The 20949-nt window shown below is 38.6% G+C and overlaps 1 protein-coding gene across 1 annotated transcript in view; it reads right to left on the bottom strand.

Moving 5' to 3' along the window:
* Positions 1-7480: 7480 nt before the first annotated feature.
* DNER (delta/notch-like EGF repeat containing) overlaps positions 7481-20949 on the bottom strand; it is a gene marked incomplete at its 5' end in the record, with an annotated part of 28509 nt that continues 15040 nt past the window's right edge. The window contains 3 exons of the mRNA XM_010021030.1: positions 7481-8569; positions 15135-15381; positions 20682-20813. Of these exons, the coding sequence (XP_010019332.1) occupies positions 8458-8569; positions 15135-15381; positions 20682-20813 (491 nt within the window). The remainder of the gene's footprint in view (positions 8570-15134; positions 15382-20681; positions 20814-20949) is intronic.

The following is a 20949-nucleotide window of genomic DNA, read 5'->3' on the forward strand; positions in this document are numbered from 1 at the left end:
GCAGTGTGCTGAGTACTGGAGATAAAAATAACTGCTCATCATATTTTGTACGTAGAATAATCTCAGTTTCAAGTTTATGGCAAGATGAAAGTGGAATGGCATAATAGGCACATGCAAAAGCAGATTCTTTCTTATTTATATGATGTTTTCCCAGTTTTGTTTTGACAGATCATTCTAGCAAATGACATATCAAAGGAAAACAATGTTCAACTTAAATGAATAGGAGGTATTGGTGTAAGGTACAGACCACAAATAAGATGTTATGGACAGCACATCTTAGGTACAAAATTCTTGAAAGAAATTATTCTGCATCATGACAGTTATCTCCTGGTTGCTTTTTTCATATTACAGACACAACAGAGTGAGTCAAACAGCCACAGGCTGCTCTGTAGAATAAATATCAATGCCATACAATGGGGTCCACAAACACAGATATTTCAGCAAGTTAACACCAATTTCAGCTCTCTGTAACCTATCCATGTGTTGCACTGTGTTCTTGGAGAAAGAATCAGAACAGGAACCTGTTGTATGTTCTCTGTCTGTCTCAATGCAGCACAGGAAATAAGCTGACTTGCAGGAGACCGAAGAAACTGTACACTCGAGTGATTATTTTTCAAAAAAAAAGAAGCTAAAGCCAGCCTTCTGGAAGGCGGCTGGGGTAAATGAAACTCCATCAGACATGAAATTGCTTTCATCGCCCTCATACTCATTACAAAAGAGTTTTCTTGAAGCCTATAGTGGTCAGGTGTGCAGATGAAAAGGAGTAAGAACTGAGGTTCTATGTCTTTGTTCCACAGGTCAAACCATGTGGTCTGACTGTCATCGGAAGCACCTTATGCTGATATTTTGACATAAACATGTCCTATCTTTATTATTATTTAAAGTTGTAGATACTTTCCTCCTAGGAAGAGTTCCAAGCAATCTTGACTTTATATTTGTAGGCCAAACACCACAAAAGGGGGAAAAATGCAACCATGCCAAAACACTGACACTCTGAAACAAGAAAACCATAGGAAGCCATGGCTTCAGGACAAGCAAGGGCATTTGCATAGGCTGCAGACTACTGTCTTTAATAATGCATCATTTAGGTGCTAAACTCTGCATTCCTGGTTGAGCAATGTCATGCTGAAATATTACTGTCTTGATGCAAGACCAGATAAAGTATTTCATCAACCAGTGCATTTATGGGAAGGAAGGAAGAAGAGATTTAATGATCAAAGACTTACAGAGAGTGATGAGTCAAGAGAGTGTCGTAAGTCCATCCTGGTCTGGCTTGCCAAAGAGATTCACATCTGAGAACTCTTCATTGACCGAATTTCCTTTTTTTTTAATTACTTGTCTACATCTATGGTGCCAAAGGCTAAATTTCTCCATAGGATGCTAATGCCCTGGAGTGGCCAGGCAAAAGATACAGCATAAGCAAGGAAGAATGTAAAGGATGATAACATACGTTACAGTAATGATCACACCTCAAGCCATTACAAATGGAGGTGAGAACTAAGTCTGCTGGTAAAACTAATTGCAATTGCTGATGCTACATGCCAAAATCATCTAAATTGCATTAAGCTATTTGCTCTTTCCACAGCAGCTACACACATTTTTGTTAACTCGTACAACTTGTATCTGGTTTATAGGCTCATATTCCAGGCAGATTTATGTCAGATTACTTAAAATCCACATAAGTCAATAAAAAACTGTGGTGAAGATCAGGACAGTCACTCTCTGATTTCTTAGAGCAGACGTGAACTGATATCCATGTGTGATCACATGGATACACATGTGAACTTGATCATATAGAAACATGGAGTCCAAAGTTTAAGACACTGCAAATTCAGGTTATTGCCCATGTGTATGCTACTCCCAGGAGGTAGAAGAGAAGTCACAGCTAGCTTTGTAAGAGATCTCTGTACTGTTGCAAGGAGCTACCTCTGAAGGGAAGTAGACCAGTCCACAGGAAAAGAAACAGATCAAAAATCTAGACTGAAGGACATCTCCTTGAGAAGATTACATTGCTTCCAGAGTAATAAACATAATGTCTCCTGGTCTGTGGGACTAGCAAAAAGTTCAGGGTCAGCAAACTAGAGCAGATTGTTTCCCTTAGACTCTTCCTGGTCTGTTATTGAAGATAGCATAGCAGACCAGCTTATTTTCCTAAATGATTAACTTTGCTGCCTTTTCTGCTCAGCACATCAGATAAAGAAGTTTATTCAGTTACCTTATTTATTTACATTCCTTTGCCAAAGATCTCACCATACAAAGCCTATTTAATGATTTATTCTTTGCTAAAGGGGAAGCTTATTTACCATTGTCATCTTATCATAAAAGGAACATTTGAAACTGGAATTCATACTAACAGAGAAATCTGACTTTTTCAGAGAGGTCATTTTTGTTATCCATTTTGCACTGTAGAAGAAATGAAGCCAGCTGAGCCAAGATGAGTCTGGATGTAGCATAACCACTCTGAAGTTTTGTTTGTTTTCGCTGGTTGACCCACTTTCCCTTGGAAGGAATCACCTTCACCTAATTGGAGCTATTCCAAAATATGAGGCAGGGAAAGGATATAAAAGATTCAGATGATGGGTTCCACAGAGGGTGCTCTGCAGCACAGAAGTTGCACAAGAGGGATCATCTCTAGTGCAAGCAGAAAGGAAAGAGTCAAGAGGTACAAAGAAAACTTCTGAGCAAGGCCTCTCCAGTGACCAGCATGTTAGACAGAGAAAGAGCTGGAGGGAGCTGAGAGCACATTGCACTGCCCATCTTTGTAACAATCTCCAGGTGTTTCAGGTGGCAGCCGTATTCCAGTTTGTTCTGATGTCAGACTTGGGCCAGTCCCATCTCCCTGATGAGATGTTTAAGACAGACAAAGTTGGCTCAGAGTCAAATTTGCCTTATACCATCCCTGCTGACCCCAGACAGCTACAGTATTTTGGCAGATAGCCAAAATCTCAGGGAACAGAACTTGCAAAGAAGAGATAAAGCAGACCAGCTCCACATCTCTCATTTGGTACTGGTTAAGTCTCTTGCCCTTCTCTCACTGCTCACCTTCTTGTGCGGAGCATTTCACAGGGGTAATAGACTCCAACAGATAAACCGTATCTTAAACAAACAAACAATCCCTCAGATGCACTTTTTTTGTTATAAAGTAAAAGGTGCTTGAAAGCCTTAACCCGGTAAATCTCTCTCTTAGTAGCTAACATATTTGAAGAAAGGGTTTGGACACACACTGGACTGCCCTGACACTCTCGTTTCTTATGTTAGGAACATGTCTGCACTCATTAGCTCTTGATAATACTCGACACTCATTTTAGTAGGGAATGGCTTGAGAGATTAAAGCCTTCTCTGAGCTAAAGTGGTTTTCATCTGCCTTCCATGTTCAAGCAGGAAGAAGAGGTCTGAGGAACGCCTGTAGTTCTGCACCCCTTCTGAGGTCAGGAATAGCCAGATAGAGGAACATATAAATAGCCATTTCAGCCCAGCCACTACCGAGCAACACATGAACCTTAGAAACATGGCAATACGGAAAGAAAAAGAGGTTCACAAAGCTGGACATGCAGCAAAGAGCTCACACTGAAACTGCGCTGGAGGCACACAAAGGGAGGACTGGCTTGGTTTGCTCAGCCGTAAGAATGGGGCATGGCTCTGTCTGATAGTGTGCCGGTATGCTCTGCAAAATCTGAGCAGTTGTGGGCAAAATGAGAAGGGAACCTCAGAGAAATTTTGGACACAGAGATATTAGCCACATAAATGGTGAAAGTAGTTCCCTGAAGATATAACTCTGGCAACTCAAGTGAGGAGGAGCTGATTAATTCCTTTTAGGCATCCACAGAGAGAATAATATTCAGAGCTGTTGAATTATTCCTCATCAGGTGCCTATTCCTATCAAAAGAGAAACTATACATGTTCAGGAATTCCATAACTGCTCAGGCATTTCTCAACAAAGCCGTGATGGAGAAAAGCCAAACCATTTCCAGAAATGAAGCTGAGATAGGATGAAAACATCAATGCTGTGATTAAGTTTCACCACATGAGACTTCATGGAAGAAACCAGCATTTACTGTAGTGCTATACACCTGTGGTCAGACGTTTTATATTTTTAGACGCAGACAGACACCAAACCAGTTTCCCCCGAACATCACAAGTATCACCTTCAAACTCCCACTGTTTTCAAAAGGATTAACCACATAAAGAATTTTGCCATTTGAAGATGCGTTTCACTGAGCTTAAATCACTTCTCTGTTCTCATTTGCCTCACACCAGTGAGCAGTTAATTACATTGGCAGTGGAGGGAGCAATAAAATTAGACCAGTGCTTTTGGTGCAGGGTGTCTCCAAGCCTGGATTGACAACACACAGGGTTATTCATGGCAGGGGCTGCCTCAGGTCTCCTTGCAACTTCTCACAGAATGAGCCCCCATAAAGGGGACACGAGCCTTCATCTCTGGCAGGAAACCTTTTCTCCTTCACAAGCTACCTGCACCCCCCAACAACATAATTTTTTGTCATGTATTTGGAAGAAGATCAAGTGTGTTAGAGTTAGGGAGGATCAAGAGACAGCTTCTTCCAAAGTGCAAAGTCTGCTAGTGAAAGCTGGTCCTGGTGGAGGACCAAGGCTTCTCACCCGAAGGTTCAGCTATATGTCACGTCTGGAGCCCGTACAGGCAGTATGTGAATTCCAAAATCACCTGCTAGAGACAAGACGCCAAAGAGAGGCCAAAGCTGGGGGAATGGCCTAATTTTTCTCAGCTAAACATAGCATTATATCTGTGGGGTTTAGCGGGAATAATTTGCACGGTTTTACTCAGCAGGTGTTTTCTAGTTGTTGTGTTCAACTCTTCCCTTAGGCCTTATGTTTATCATACTGTAATTAGCCCAAATACAGGGACAGGATCACTGTCTTCATAATTTCGAGCTGAGTCCATCAGAATCTGCATAAATCATGACATTTTCCTGTTAGCACATGTATCACAACTCTGAGTTGTAACTGCAAGTTTCACCCCACGTTAAGAAGCATGCAAGAATAGATGTCAATGCTATTGGGGCAAAACCACTCAGGGATGTTCTTGTATTTCCAGAGAGAAAAGGAAGAAAAAAGAACCAAACCTGGGGTGTGCCTAAGTACTGGAGGTTAACGACAAGCCCAGAGACTTGCCCCCACCTGCAGGAGGAGCTGAAGCCTGTTATCCTATTGCCAAGGGGAACAGCACATACATTCACCCGTTTCTGTACCTGGATGATTTACAGAACAAAAAAACCAGATGTGGAGTAGATCAACAGCAGGTGATATTTGCTATACATCTATATTCACTCCATATACAGAACAAACCTTCTTGGGTTTGGCAAAAGAATATGGAATAGCCAGTGTCCTTTGTCCACATGCATGTATACTCTCAGAACATGATCTGGCATATGAAGACAGCAACCGACTTGTTCCAGCTGCTTCAGAGCTGGGATAAAAACTCAGGATGGGTTTGTTCCCACCAGGTCTGAGGACTGCTCCATCTGGCAATCAGTGCAGTGCCTCACAAATATCTCAGAAGCGCACAGATTCAGGCATAGTGCATGCATAACATGCCACCAGAGTTCAATAAAATAAATTGGAAGGAGCAGAAGTAATTTTCAAAGCACAATTCATAGGAAGCCTAGGATGATTTACAGAAGCTAGAGGCTGCAAGCTGACAGGAAAATAGCTCCTCACAAATTACTTATCTTTCAGGTCAGTCACTTGAGAGAAATATAGGATGGTCAAGAATCACTACCAAGGTTTGATTTGTATGCAGAAGGGCTGCTGTTCATTGCAATGACTCTCTTGTAAAATACGGACTATGAATATGTGTGTTGCCTAGAATAAGAGTTGCTTGTTTCCCTACTTTGTATAGATCTCAAGTTCTTCAAAGATAAACCAATATTTTACAGCTGGAAAAGCAAAAAACCTCACAGAATTAGTATTTCATTTCTATCTGATTAACAACTCAATTATAACAACACTGTATTTGCCGTTGTTCCACACAAGTTACAAAACTGGCATAGGGTATAGCTTGTTCTTGACCCCTCTTTCTAAGGGGTTCTTAAAACATTCCTAGAAGTCACCATAAACAAAAGTTTCCATACCTAAAATAAAGCACCAGCAGCAAACTGTACCAAGAAAAAAGCTAGTCCGACAGCCACCACGTGCAAATGCACGACCTTTATGATAAAAAACAGTGCTTGAAGACTAAAAGGAAGGCTTTAATTTAGTTTCTTTAGGTCTCTTATTATTAATTATTATTATTAGGTCTCTTATCAGTAATTATTGTGGGCCAGCATCATCGAAAGCTGATGGTAGCAGATACAGGATGTCAGGAAAAGTATTCTGGATACCTGAGATGCATTTGGCATTTCCGTAATTCAAACACAACACTGTTACCAATCTGCATATCCACCATCCAGCCATTCAAAACAGTAAGTGGATCCTCTGAGCTTCCCTTTAACAGTTAACAGTTCTACTAAAATATATTTTCATTTGCTTTCCTTTACATTTCAAATTTGGCCCATGTCTGCTACATTTACTTTTTCTTTTTTTTTGGTGGTGAACTAGAATGTAACCTCACAATAAAAATTACATCTTAGCAACACTAACAGCTTGATTTGCAATGATTTGTCTACCTCTTTTCAGCACTAATTATGCAAGATTCAATTGCTATAACTGCAACCAGAAGCTGAAATAATAATGAAGTTCAAAATTAAAAGTAACGTACCAAACGTGCTCTGCTCACCTAAACAAGAATTAAAACCAGTGGCAGCTTTTTTATCTTTACAGTTCTTAATTACTTTCGTCTTTAGTGGCTGATCTGAGGTCTGGAGATGTCAGCAGCTGCAAGGAAAGGGAATGACTGCCTGAGACAACTGCTGTCCTCACACAGAGATGGTCAGAGTTCCTGGTGACATCTTTTTTCTGTCTGGAAATGTTATTTATGTGAAATATGAAGATTTTGGATGCATTCCAAGATTTCCTAACATTAAGAGGACAACCAGAGCTTGGCCCTTCAGTGCTTATCAGCCTGTAACATAACGGTACTAAGTGGATGCAGTACAGCACCACGAAGCAGGATTTATAGGTAGCTACGGAATTTCCCTCTATACCATACAGCCTTGGCTTCCCTGGTAGCAGGCCTCTTTGAAACACCAGGTCAGGTCAAGCTTACCCACATAAACAGGTTGCTCCGTGACAAAATGTCACTCTTGTTATAACTTAGAGCCCAGATTTGCAGTCAGATCCACTCAGGAACAGGTTGTAGTGCATATGGCCTGGACTGCCTCTTTGTTCCGGTTCTGTATTTGTCTTGTTTCTGAGAGATTACCTTGATATAAAGCCCAGTTTTTTCTTTTTCAAATTAACAGCTGGAATATCTTATTTTGGCATTATTTATAGCACATTATATGCTCATGTCCTTTCAAATTTATAGATAACACTGCACTTTCAAATGAAGAAAAACAAAGAAACGATCTTCACTTGATAACATTTATTCAATATTTTCTGAAATAAGCAAGAATTTTAAGAAGCCCAGAAGCCATCAAATACAGCCACAAAACCCCCATACTGATCCTAAATAAGAAGCACTATGAGAAATACACAACATTTCATGAAACAGTACTGTACATCAACAACCTTTAGGAAACAAACAATTCAAACCATATGATTATTTTACTCACAATATAAAAAACTTTAACCTTTAAAGAAAAATATAGATTCAGTCCAATTGTAGGATCCAATCCCATGCCCACTGAAGTCAATGGAAGTTCTCTCATTGATTCCAATGTTTAAAGGATCATGCCCTTACTTTGCCTCAAGAGGCACTTTAATTATTATACAAGGCCTAGCCTGAATACTATTACAAAAATGTCAAACATCAACTGAAGAGTATGTTTCAGCAACTTTCAGGAAATAATGGAGAAATAGGTTATCTATCCATGCATGGAATAAGGCAAAAGCTAATTCATTCAGATTAGGAATAATAATTTTTACTAGTTTCTTTTTCACAACACAAACATTTTAGACTTTTTTAATTAATGGATATATTATATATCATATTATGCTTCACGTTTTTCCTACCTCTACTGAGAAAGCTGGCACTGACATGTCATAAAGAACTCCTCATTAATTGTTGTTTTCTGTTCTGTAACGACCACAAGAAACTCATCTGGGTTTAGTAATAGTGTCTACCAAGAAAAAAGCACACACTATCATAAGCTTATAATTTATAGAGCTCAAGGTACATTAAAATGTAATTCATGAAGTTCACAACTTCTGTTTTAAAATATTTTTCCAAACTAAAAGCTGCAGAAAATTGGTTCTTAAATATTCTACAGAAAATTCTGAAGCATCTAATGGTTTAAATTACTTATGCTTTCTTCTTAAAAATATTTAAATTAGGTTAGTAGCCCATCCTTTTGAAAAATAATCCAAAAAAGATACACTAGATTACAAATCTTTTGTCTTAATCAGTGTAACCAAAGGTTTGTCATCTGGGCTGTAATCTTCATAAGCAATGGGGGTTGCATCATACATTGCAGGTCGGGATTTCTTGCCAAACCTGGAAACAAAAGAAAGCTTTTGGTGACAAACAGAAGTATGAATGAGTTAATGACAACAACCCACTGCGTTACGGTGTGTGCTTTATCAGAGAGCAAGAGTGAAACTAATACAGTTTCAGGAAGGCCAGAATTTTATTTTAAAGCCTGCTCTATCAGTCAATATTAAGGTCAGGTCATATATGTTTACAAAAAGTAAATAATGGACAACTATGTGGTATTTGCATTTGGAAATGCAGTATCTGTGCACTGAATTGAGTTAGAAGCTAGAGTAAAAACTTAAGTCTGCTTACCTGACATCCACTTGAGAAGCATGTTTATGTTATCAACATGCTGCACTATGCAACACTGGCAAAATTAATGGTAGTTAGAATACTGCAATGCCATGTAAACATACTAGTCTAGCAAAGGTTCACAAGCAACAGAATCACATCTGCAGCATGCTCCTCCTGGGCAGCCATCACTGCTAAGAACCAGGCTATATCTGCCCATGCAGAGAACCGCTGTGGCTGTATGATTGTGGCCCCAGTGCTGGCATATCTGGAACTTCTTTAGGTGTTTTTGCACTGCATAGACAGTCTATTGCCCTTCTGATGATTTTTTAAGATACAAAAATAGTGCTAAAAATGCAACCTGAAAGTGGAAAAATTACTAAAGCATTCTGACTACAGTTACAGGAGCTTCTAAATAACAAAAAGGATCACATGAAAATCAGGCAGAAAAGGGTCAAGTCTGCCTTCCTTATGGACCTGATGCAGAGAAAATACTAACACATAAAAAGAAATACTTATTTATGTAGTCATCCACTCTTTTATATACCAGATAATATGGTCTATATTAAAGATGTGTCTATAATAAAGATGTGCACCATGGAAGATGAGATTCAGAAAATTTCAATTTTGAGGATATTTAGACCAAACCAAAATTAGCTTGATTTTCTTCCAAGATTTTTATGCAACTTCACGACTCTTCCAATTTAATTCTTGGCTTTTTCAGCGATCTAGAATTGCTGACAAAACTTAAATAGCTGAAAGAATTATAATCAGTATGGTGGAAATTTCATTTTTTAAAATACTTCAGCTGTCAGTAAGGCCACACTAGATACATTTCCATGATAGAACGTCTGCTTTCTTCTATAGTTCTCTTTGATAAATACAGACAGGGCATGTTTGCTCATCAGTGTCATGATCGATAAACCTGATTTTCTTTAAATGAGATAAAATTCCAAGAATTGAATGAAGGAATTAAATTATGGCATCTTCCTAAATCAGAGGCAGCAATGAATTCTGAATCATTCTTTTTTTCCATCACTTTCAAGGGTTTAAAGGAAATAGAGGTTTGCCATTTCTGACAGGGAGAGAACACACGGCTTGTTGCACACAGTGAGGCAGTACAAAATCTGTTCGCTTGTGGAGGTCAGGGTTGACATGTGGCCCTGATTAGAAAATGCTGAGAAAAGACCACAGCACATGTGCTAGTTGTTTGTGGCCTGGTTGAGCCATCTAGCTGGTAGACCACATTGCTTTGATCAAGCAGTTCAGAAGCCAGTCCCTGCTCATAGCAGTAAACAGAGTTAACACAAACCTCAGAGGTGTCAAAACAGAATTGTTAAATGGGGGGACTTAGTTCAATGAGTGTCTATGTGGTAGGATTGCACAAGGATGCTATTTTATCATTTAATTGATGACATAAAAAAAAGCATAAAACAATTATCAATACAATCTGCAAGACAACGATTCAAGGGGTAATAAACAGTGAAAAGATGCAGGGCCCTGCTACAGAGTGTACTGGATCAATTAATAGGCTGCTTACAACAAAAGCACAAACAAATGAATAAAGATTTCTTCCAGTGCAGCCAAATACAGATTATTCACCATACAGTCCTGGGAAGCACCAAGTCTGGAAAAAGACTGGAGCGACATGATGAATAATCAGTTTAACATTAGCTTTAATGCCATACTATGTTTCATGAAAAATTACGTGCTTGCTTAGATCAATAAACAGAGTGTATCATCAGTTGGGCTAGGGAAATTTTACAGCCTCTAGATTTAGCATTCATGTGTCCATTCATGAGTGATGATCGCATTCCAATGTGAATTTACCAGTGGCATAGGGATCACCATGAATCAAATAAATTACAATGAGAAGTAGAAAATATATTTTGCAATGAAACACTGAATAAGAGTGACCTGTGTAACCTGACAGAGACTGAGGGTTCTGTGACAATTTTGGTGACAGTGTAGGAATTATTCTTGGCACAGACAACTCCATGCATGAGTGTGTACATATGTGTGTGTAACAGAGACTGCAATTCTACTTTGCATATGGAATGGGGTTGCCTCTCTTCTTCCTTAGAAGGACATTTCAAAAGATGGGTAACCATAGAGAGTCATTAACTTCAACAACGCCATTTGCGTAGAAGACTTTTAAGAACATTGGGTGGCTGAACCCTAAGGAAATGGTATCCTCCAACTTCTGTGGGATAGGCTGGAATTTCAGAGTTTGCCCAGAAGCAAAAGAAAAAACCCATGTGTTGCTACTCTGTTCGAAACAGCAACTGGTAAAAGAAGCCTACAAATAATGCTTAAATGAGAGAGACCAGAATTTATTTTTTTTCTGTAAAGCCTCCATAGGAGGAGAATGAGAATATTAATTTCCTCTGCATTGTTCACAGAAAAGGCCATGTGCACAAGTGGTATTTTGAGTTCCTTAGTATAACTGAACTACGATTCTAGAGTTCTCACAAAGTTGAGACTCTAGCAGAGGATGTATATAAGCAATTGGCACGTGCTGTGGAGAGCAGAGTATTATGCACGCGATCATACTTTCACAAAGAAGTAGCAGACTGAAACTCAGCACTGAAATCTCTGCCAGGTAGCGGTAAGAATCGAGCATGTGCTGAAGCTCATCAGATTCAGGAAGCTCAGGACACTGGAGTCTAACACAGCTGATTTGAACATACGAATATGGACAATGTGCAGTGGAGAGAAGCTTACCCTGTTGTGTCAAAAATCAGAGTCTGATGAACCAGACTCTTCAACCCACACACAGACAGGTCAAAAGCCAGCACATGAAAGTAAAAATTGCAGGAACTACACTAAGTAGTGCATGAAGTCTACTGCTAATGCTATCGAGACACACAAAAAGTTTATAGTAATACAGTCTCTGTAAGCAAATATTTTGTGAACTCAGTGTGGATGCTTTTCTAAAGTGAACAATCCAGTTTCAGCAGCAGATCCTGGTCCCAATTCAATGAAGTCTTATGGCTGCAGTACCCAGTGGTTAACTATTTCATTACCGTGTGCTCTGCTGGCTTTAAAATAAATAGGCTTTAACATAAAGGGAGTATGTATTTACTGTCTGCATAATGAATACTAAAGAGATCTGTGCTTCACCTAGTTAAAAACCTATTTAGTTCTAATCTGCTAATCCTAAAAACATTCACTAGAAGTAGATATTTATTAGCGATGATCCTTGAGCATACTCATTTTCTCTCACAGCAAGTACCTTGACTAGTAAGGTCAAATTATAAAAAATAATTATGAAAAAAACCTGCTGAGAAACATGAACAAGTAATTTCAAAATAATTCACTGGACATGCAACAGGCTTCCACACTCCCTGGACACCTACTGACTTTAACAGAAAACTTACATTTAAAGAAAATAGTCTGCTCATTATTACTTAGGCCTCCGTTTTCCAAAATTACTAATAAATTTGGGCATCTAACTGGGAAAGGGAATGATTTTCAGAAAATGCCAAGAATCTATTCTTTGAACGTATACCTCCTAGATACAGCAATTCTGAAAATTCAGATCTTGGTATTTTTTACATGTAGATGGAAGAGTTTACACCCAAAAAAAAAAAAAAAAACAAAAAAAACCCCCCCAAAAACCACAACTATAAAAGTTGTGCTCTTTTTCCTGTATTGAAATGACCAAAGCAGTGTTTTATGACCTTCTGAAACCAAAATAAACACAATAATCTTAACAGTAAACCTCTGTGAATTACCTGACTTGGCAGCTTTATCTTGGATTTTTACAAAGCATCCACTCTCTGAGAGTAACAGGGACTTATTTGGAATGAAAACATTTCTTTTCGTTTACATTAAGTAGAAACACCTTTCCCAAGATATGGAAACCCTTTACTGACTGTATCAAATAATGTAATTTTTAACTGAGTAGTATGGATCTGAAAAATCATCATGAATATATCCCAGTCTAAGAACTTCTCCAAAATGTTAATTTAATGTTGATGAAAATATATTTTTCTAAATTCTGCCTTCAGAAATAAACACAGATTATTCAGAATAATCCAGACAGTAGTGATAAAGGAGTCAACTAGCCCAGCTTCCAAGATTTGAAAAGATTCATACAGGAAATGTTTTTCCATTTCTATTACCTGCCAGTGAAAGTGTAAAAGCCAGGGAAAGTGCAGATTAACAAGATCCTGCCTTGCTTTTATGCTTTTACTTGATACCCTTAGATAGAAAGCTGCCTAATTTGCTTTAAGAAATAATTAAGAAAACCCAGGTGTTTCACACTGATCCTCAGGCGACCATTTCCAGTCCTTGGGGAAACGCAAAGTACCACTTCAGCAAGTAGTAACTGAGAAGGATTGACACGTTTATCACTGCTGCAGTAGGAGCAGGGACATGTTTTATTTGAACACTGTCAGTTTGCACCTTGCTCTCCACCCTCGGAGATATGCAGTAGACATTCAGAAGGCCAATTAATAAAAAACTATAAAGCTCTTTATGGGCCGTAAAGCAACTCCCTCCTCTCCCAGTACACTACTAAAGACAAAAGGAGTTCTCAGGGTGTATATGGTGTAGATATGCTGAGCTCCTACTGGAAGAGATGTAATGCTAAGTGGCAAAGGAGAATTCAAGGGAAGGCTTAAAAGAACACTGATTTTATTGCTATGTTAAGTCAACTATATACACTTTTCTTTTGCAAATATTTACTAATGTATTTTGACAATGAACGAATGTTTTACTGCAATCTAGTCAAAACAGTTTGAAGAGATACAGCTCAAAGCTGCAACATGATTAACCAAGTCTGTGGGAACTCCTCATTCATTTCATATAACTTTGATCACTTCAGCAGTGGTACAAATTAACCTGTTTAAACTCAGACAGAACTGGAGCGTTCAGAAAATGAATTACTAGCAATCACCAACCAAAATGCATGCATTTCTCTGTGTCAATGCACAGGAACGTGTCTTCCTCCATTCTTTTAAAAGCATTTTAGTGGTAACATACATGAACCCTCTTGTTGGAATTCGAAGTGATCCTGACAAATTGAAGAAATGTGAAAAAGAAATAAAAAAAATGAAATTCGATCCTATTAAGAGAGGTGTCAAATACAGAATAAGCAATACTGGCTAGGAAGCAAAATGGCACAGAGGATCTTGGGATGAGGGAAAGATCTAACAGGTCACAAAATAAAGTCATCTGTTGCTTGTGTAATACAAATCTAAAAAAAAGAAAAAAGCAAGCAGGTTTTATTTCCAGGTGTATGAACAGGAATGCTATAAACAAGGTGTAGGAGGTGATTACTCAAGCCATTTGATACAGGTAAAGATTTAGCTGGAGAAATATTTCCAGCTTCAGGGACCACCCTTCAAAAAGTAAAAGGGAGTGTGTCCCAGGGAGACAATAGAGAAGCTGACATGATATCCCTGGCAGTGTTCAAGGCCAGGTTGGACAGCGCCTTGGGTGACACTGTCTAGAGTAAGGTGTCCCTGCCTATGGCAGGGGGGTTGGAACAAGATGATCTTAAGGTCCTTTCCAACCCTAACCATTCCATGATTCTATGATCCAGAAGATCATATGTTAGCTTAGAAGAAGAATGTGTTAGTGATAAATTATTCTTTGTGACAACCTGAAAAGCAATAAGAAAGAAGCATCTTAATTCACAGAAAAGAAAATTTAGGGTGGATTTTAGACAAGCCCTTTCTAACTTCGTTCAACACCTTTGGAGGTTTTTAAACACAGTTGTTGGCAGGAATCTAGGTATAATTAGTGCTGTACCAGTGCAATGGCTACACTTGAGCTCTTGAATCCCTTCCATACCTACTTTTGTATTATTCTGACACCCAATGCCTTGGTTTGCAAGTGCTCCATGTCTAGGAAAGCAAGTAAGAAATCTTGAGGCAAATAGGAGTGCAAAAATGAGGATTTGGAGAGAGTCTTATCAAATAATCTGGTAAATTAGTCTCAAAAATCAACGTGCCTTTGCTATGTAATGAAATTACTCATGTGTATCAGTTAAGGAGCATTTACAGGGGAAGGTCTTACAGGCTAAGAACTCTGCATCTGTCCCTTTTCACCACTTACGCCAAATAAATTCAAAATAACTCCCTGTTTTTAAGGAGTTATGCTGGATTATCACACTTCAGATGAGAACTGAATAGGGATGAAAAAAATACAATGAGCAACACCAGTGGTCCTGTCTTTTCACAGTGAAAAAGCTCATTCTCTGCCAAGAGCAGTTAGATGTGCTATGCATGGACGGAAATTACGTATTGTAATAGAGTTCCTTTAAATTACCATCCCCAGAACAAACCTGGCATGTCGGATAGAAGCAATTGCACTACTGAATTCACTGTCAATGCTTCTACAGTTGTAAAATTCTTCATAGGCTGGTCTGGAAGAGCCTTGATATTCAATGCGGCTGATACGACATATTCCCACAATCAGAATGATCAGCATCAGGACAAATGCCACGCAAAGAGCCCCAATTATGATGTAGAGGGAGTGACGAGGCATATTTGTTAGACTCTCTGCCATATGCCCGGACTTCCACTGCAGATCTGCTGATAAGAAAAAAAAGGTTATCATTAATTAGCAATTTATATCCTTCCTGCTGAATAGAATTCTTTCCTGATATTCACTTTCAGTATTTCTGTGGAGACTTTTGAAGCTAGGGCGATATGTAATTTGAACCTTCCCAGGCTCTGTTACGGATATGTCACCATGCCTAACACGCAACAAATCTGAATAGCACTACCTTGATCCTCCACCCACCTTTTTTTGTAAATTTCACAGGAATACTTACCCAGTTTCATCTCCTGTGTAACCCAAGTCATAGAAAGTCACGCAGTTAGTCTTGTATTATGTTATAATATATTATAGGCTCTCTAAAGGCAGGCAGGTTTTATCTAAAAGCTTCCAGTAATCCACTGATTCTCTGTGCAGTTTGTTCTAATAGTTGGTGAACCCATCCACTAAAATGTGGGATTTAATATGTATTAAACATGCTTGGTTTTTATTTTGAAACACAGGCTTTTGTTATGCCTATATCCACTACACTGCAGAGAGTTCAAAACCAGCATTTCAAGAACAAAAGGGGCATCTCATAAGGTACTACAGTTCTGAGCTTACTGGAGTCCTCTCTCAAGCATAGTTTCCCTGAGAGGTCTCAAAGCAGAGCTTAAAATAAAGCAATTCTGGAAGAGGATTCTTATATTTATGTATGCCAGACCTTCTTTAAAAATATTCTTGATGCCCAAACTATTGTCTATCAGTGCCAAACAAATTGTCAATCGATTACTTATGTTCTCAGATCTGTTTTTCTCTAGCATAGGTCAGAGTATTTCTATTAACCTGTACTTCCCTCTAGAGTTCATTTTTGGCAGTCTTTTAAGCCTATGGTCTTGTAAATTATTTCAAACCAGGAACAAACTTGAATCATTCTGACTACAGAAATCTGACAGACTGCAAAAGTTATTTCTAGCAGGTGACTGTTCCTTTTTCAAATGGACTTCTGCTTTGCACTGGTTTAGAAACTTCCTTTATTTATTCACAGACATTCTGGGAACAGGACTAGCAAGCATGTGCTTTGAGAATGTTAAGATATTCTTAGATGTCAGTTCTCGGGGACGCTCAGTGATGGCAGAGAACTGATTCAAGCACCTGACCTGTAATCTCAAGTTTAGTGGCATCTGTGGATATAACCTCCATCTATGGTAGAAATACAGGGGAACATATAAGTACAGAAAATAAATAAAAAAAAAAATCCATTTGAGAGGAAGGTAGGGAGAAAGCCTGAAGCTGTAACATGTGGGATTCATCTGGGCAGAGGTTGAAGAAGTGGTTGCTCTTTGTTTACAACACTAAAGGTTGTCTCAGAGCACCTCTGAGTTTGGGTTTGCTTAGACTTTTCGTCCACAAATGTGAGGTGAATTTAAAGGACTGACTGCCTGTTGGTCTTATCTTCTATCAGTAAAGATTTGATCAGCCTGAATCATTCAGTGATTTAATGTTTCTAAAGTGATGTTACTGCAATATGCCCAGTTAGGATGCAAGGGAAAGAATATAGCTGTGCTCTGTTCCATTTTGAGATGGGTTTCTATTTCCGTTCTGCAGCACATTCGTCACACATGGTTTCTGTCAAGTTGTCAGACTAGGCCAAAATCAGATCTACTGTGCACAGATATATGGTAAGACAGTTCTTATTTAGATTCTGTGTCTTCTACCTCTGGCTGATAAGGGTGAGAGAAATTTCTTCCTTTCTTCCTCACCAGATAAAAATTTGAAGATTAACAGCTTATACTCCAAAGATTAGAAAGAATACATGACAGCTCAAAATCACAGTATTCTCAGGTGTCATAGTAATGTTTGTAAAATTAATTGAAAATGAGATTTCAATGTCAGGTACACGGTCTGTACTAGAAATTCTTCATAATGTTAGTTTTCAAGTAACCACATGGTTTGCCCTACCTTGGTAACTACATTAATAGTTACAAAAGTGGCAAAGGTAATGATATTAGTAAATAACCAGCAGGCATTAGAGAATTCATATGAGACATTTTGTAAGCATTTTTACAGTGAATGCTTCATTAACTTTTAAGGCAAATACATTTCATTTTGAAAGGAAAAATATCCTCTTTATAATTAAGACCAATTTAATCCTATGTAATTGGAATTGCTAACAGTGGTAAGGACCATAAGATGATATAATAAATATCACAGTTCATCCAGGCAACATGAATCTTGTCTAGTTTTTTGTATATAGAGCACTTGAAAATTAAAGAGTACGTTTTGACAAGATAACCCTGAAATCCCATTAGTCACTGGTGAAAAAAATGGGGAACCATTAAAATAGTAAATAGAGAGTCATTCTACAAAAAAGGCTAAGTTTTAACAGCCTCCTTGATGGCTAGTAATAGAAAATCATGAAAGATAAAATGTGATCTGTTTACTCAAAGAACTCCTGAAACACCAGTTTGTCTTCCTCTTGAGAAGCCTTAAGTCTCACTTCATTATGTCATTTTCCAGCGCTCAGAGGGACAGCCCAATACACAGGAGGTCACAGTATGCAATGTTTAAATTTAATTTCCAATACATTATTAAACATTATGTACCAATTGCTGAAACAATATGTTAAATATGACGAGAAGGTACGAAAAGATGAACAGCAGCAGACTCAGTCTTTAGAACTGAACAGAAATCCACTGCACCACTGACTCAACTCCAGTAAGATCGCAAGTGCTGCACCTATGTATAAAAGAGTTGGATATGGCCTTTCTAGGCATGATTAGAATTGGGTTTACATCAGTTGGTCAACTGGTAGATTAGGGAAAGCCAGTGAGTGCAAAGATATTCCCATGGACACATAGTTCTGTAGAAAAATGTGCATATCAAAATGCTTTTAAATCCTTTCTACAAAGTGATTTCTTCAAAATTCAATCCTTCTCTGTTTGCATAATCCTTTATATACTTGTTAAGATCCAAGCAATTTAGAAAAGTTTCTACAGCTTTGTGTATAAGCCCCTGCATTGGTTAGCAAGGCTGGATATCCACACTTCTATCTGACTATTGTGAAGTATCATGGTGTCCCATAACAACACATCATTTTACTTTGATGCTGTGCCAAAGTGACATTTGCAGATGTTAAGCTTATTGAAGAAACTATTGTTAACCTTCAAGTTTTAAGCTTAACTGTACTTTAAAATGTATCTTTATGAGACTACACAAAGATTTTTTTTCCATTTTCATCCAAGACAAATCCAGATCAGAATTTCCTAGATTTTTTTCTCTCTCTCATATTATTTTTGCATATATGCACTCTATTAGCTATCCTGATTTGTTGAATAAAAAAACCCCAACACAGTAATTTCAACCTCTTCAACTAGGAACAATTGCCATGAACAATACTATAAAACTTACTCTTCAGATATTGAGATGGAAATAAAAGGTCTAATGTTTCTGGTTGAGAATCAGCCTTGCAGTGTTATCAGTGCCAGTTAACACTCAGATAATTCCCTGCTTCCTGTCATAGCAGTCACAAGATAAAAGAACAAATCAGTCAGTAAAAGCAACAGAAAAAGTGCAGTTGCTTCTTCCCATCATTTTAACTTACACAGTTTGCAAGTGTGTACTACAAGCAGAAAATCCAAGTTCTTGAGCAGCAGGCAAGGCCACTGCACTTCAACTATGAACAGGTGCTATGTGCAGAGAAATAAGCACTAAGCAGAGAATCCCCTTGCTCAAGAGAGCAAAGTTTAAGCAGAGTTTTATCCACTGTCTCTCTCATACACTTGCAAAAGTGTACAAGGTCAGAAAAAAGTTTATATTGACTAACCACAGATGTAAGCTTGAAGCTGCCTGTCATATATAGTGCTTAGGAGCATGCATCCCTTGTCGGGGAAAACAGGAATAGTTGAATAGCTGGACAGTAGAAAAGGCTCCTTTCACAATCTGCTCTGCTTCTCTCACTTTCCCTTATATTTATATGCACCTTAGTGTGTATCTGTGGTGCAAACAGCGGAACTCTTAGTAACTAGAGCATGTCAGCCAAAGAACTCCAGAACAAGCATCACTGAGCCCTGCAGATGGGCTATATGAAATCAGAAAACACACAAGCTCGTCTGTTTCCCTTTGGCATCTATTCATTCTATAACATAACAGGATGTAACTGTTACTACATTGAAGTACTCCAGGAAATACGTTTCCAGGATGTTACTGCTTTCTCCAACAACTATACTCACCTCTCTCATCAGCCCACTACTTATTAGCTAAGACAGACAGAATTGCATTGCCTTCTGATCAACTTGGGCATCCATGTTTCAGGTATCACTAACGGCAGCCTTGGCAGTAAAAGCTCACCTGAGCATCTTTTAGCATGAGCAATACGGCATACACACAGCACTCACCATCACACTCCCAACATTCCAATGGCTCTGCACCATGCAGGGAAGTGTGGGCGCCATTCACAGAGACAACAAAATGGCAGAGCTGCCACCATCTTTGGCCTAGCTAGCAATGCTCCTCTGCAGTCTTTGCTTTCAACAGAAAGCGCTGAAACTGAATTCACAACAAACCATTACAGGGAGAGGAGGTCATAAACCTGCCAAGGTAAAACTTTTGCATCAGCCCAGGCGTGAACAGAGCTGTCTTCCAGATTAAAGTTCCACAGCTGGGCTTCATACTTTCTTCCTCTCATGGACCCTCTGCTGCTCCATAAGGGTGCAATTAACGCTGAAGCTTTTCCCTATACTAAGAGGCAAGGTAACACTGAAGCTGTTCCTTCAATAGACCCAGCAGTGGAACCTCTCTAAATCTTAGTAAATGCTTAGGAAACATTTTGTTTTGGAGACCTTTGCCCTTCTAATGGTTTTGGTGGAAATTAGCCTGTGGTTGAAAAGTTATTCCTGGAAAAGCTGGTAAGTGCATGCACACCCATGTTACAGCACAACTACAGAGGACTTGTTTCCTTAGGTAAGCAGGTTCAAAACTGTTCTGCTGAAACACCACTAGAATTGCAGGTGCTCAGAAGCCAATACAAGCCTGTTAGGACCGTAAACTCAGAAACATAAGTGCAATTAGAGGCAGGCAATTTAGATGTTAAAGACAAACTGCTTAGTGTCCAGCTGTAAGATAGCATCTCTGACAGTCTAGTCCAACACATTCCAAAGCAGGTTGCTCAGAAAAATAATGGCCTAACTTTCATGGCCACTTTTGAAATGTTATGGCCTCAAATAAAATGCATTTAACAGAATTTTGGTATCTTACAGATGATTCAGAGTATTTGTGCAGATATGTATTCAGAGACAATTTCTCCATTATAATGTATCACTTTTAGAAATATTTAGAAAAGTACAAAACTTACGTATTTCGCAGTTTGCACCGACCCATCCATGTGGACAATGGCAAGTGTAACCACCAGGCTGATCTATGCAAGTCCCAGCATGGTGACATGGGTTGCTGTCACAGTCATTTACATCAATTTCACAATCTTCACCTTATATCAGAAAAAAAAACCAACAAAGCTCAAACTTCTATATAGTGAGTGCCTCATGTAGCAGGTACATCATCAGTCATTTCATTTCTCTCTAGCTGCAAAACACTTTATAGTTCAATAGCATCTTTATTCTCAG

Source organism: Nestor notabilis, unplaced genomic scaffold (genome assembly GCF_000696875.1).
Source record: "Nestor notabilis isolate BGI_N333 unplaced genomic scaffold, ASM69687v1 scaffold19798, whole genome shotgun sequence".
Lineage (NCBI taxonomy): Eukaryota > Metazoa > Chordata > Aves > Psittaciformes > Psittacidae > Nestor > Nestor notabilis.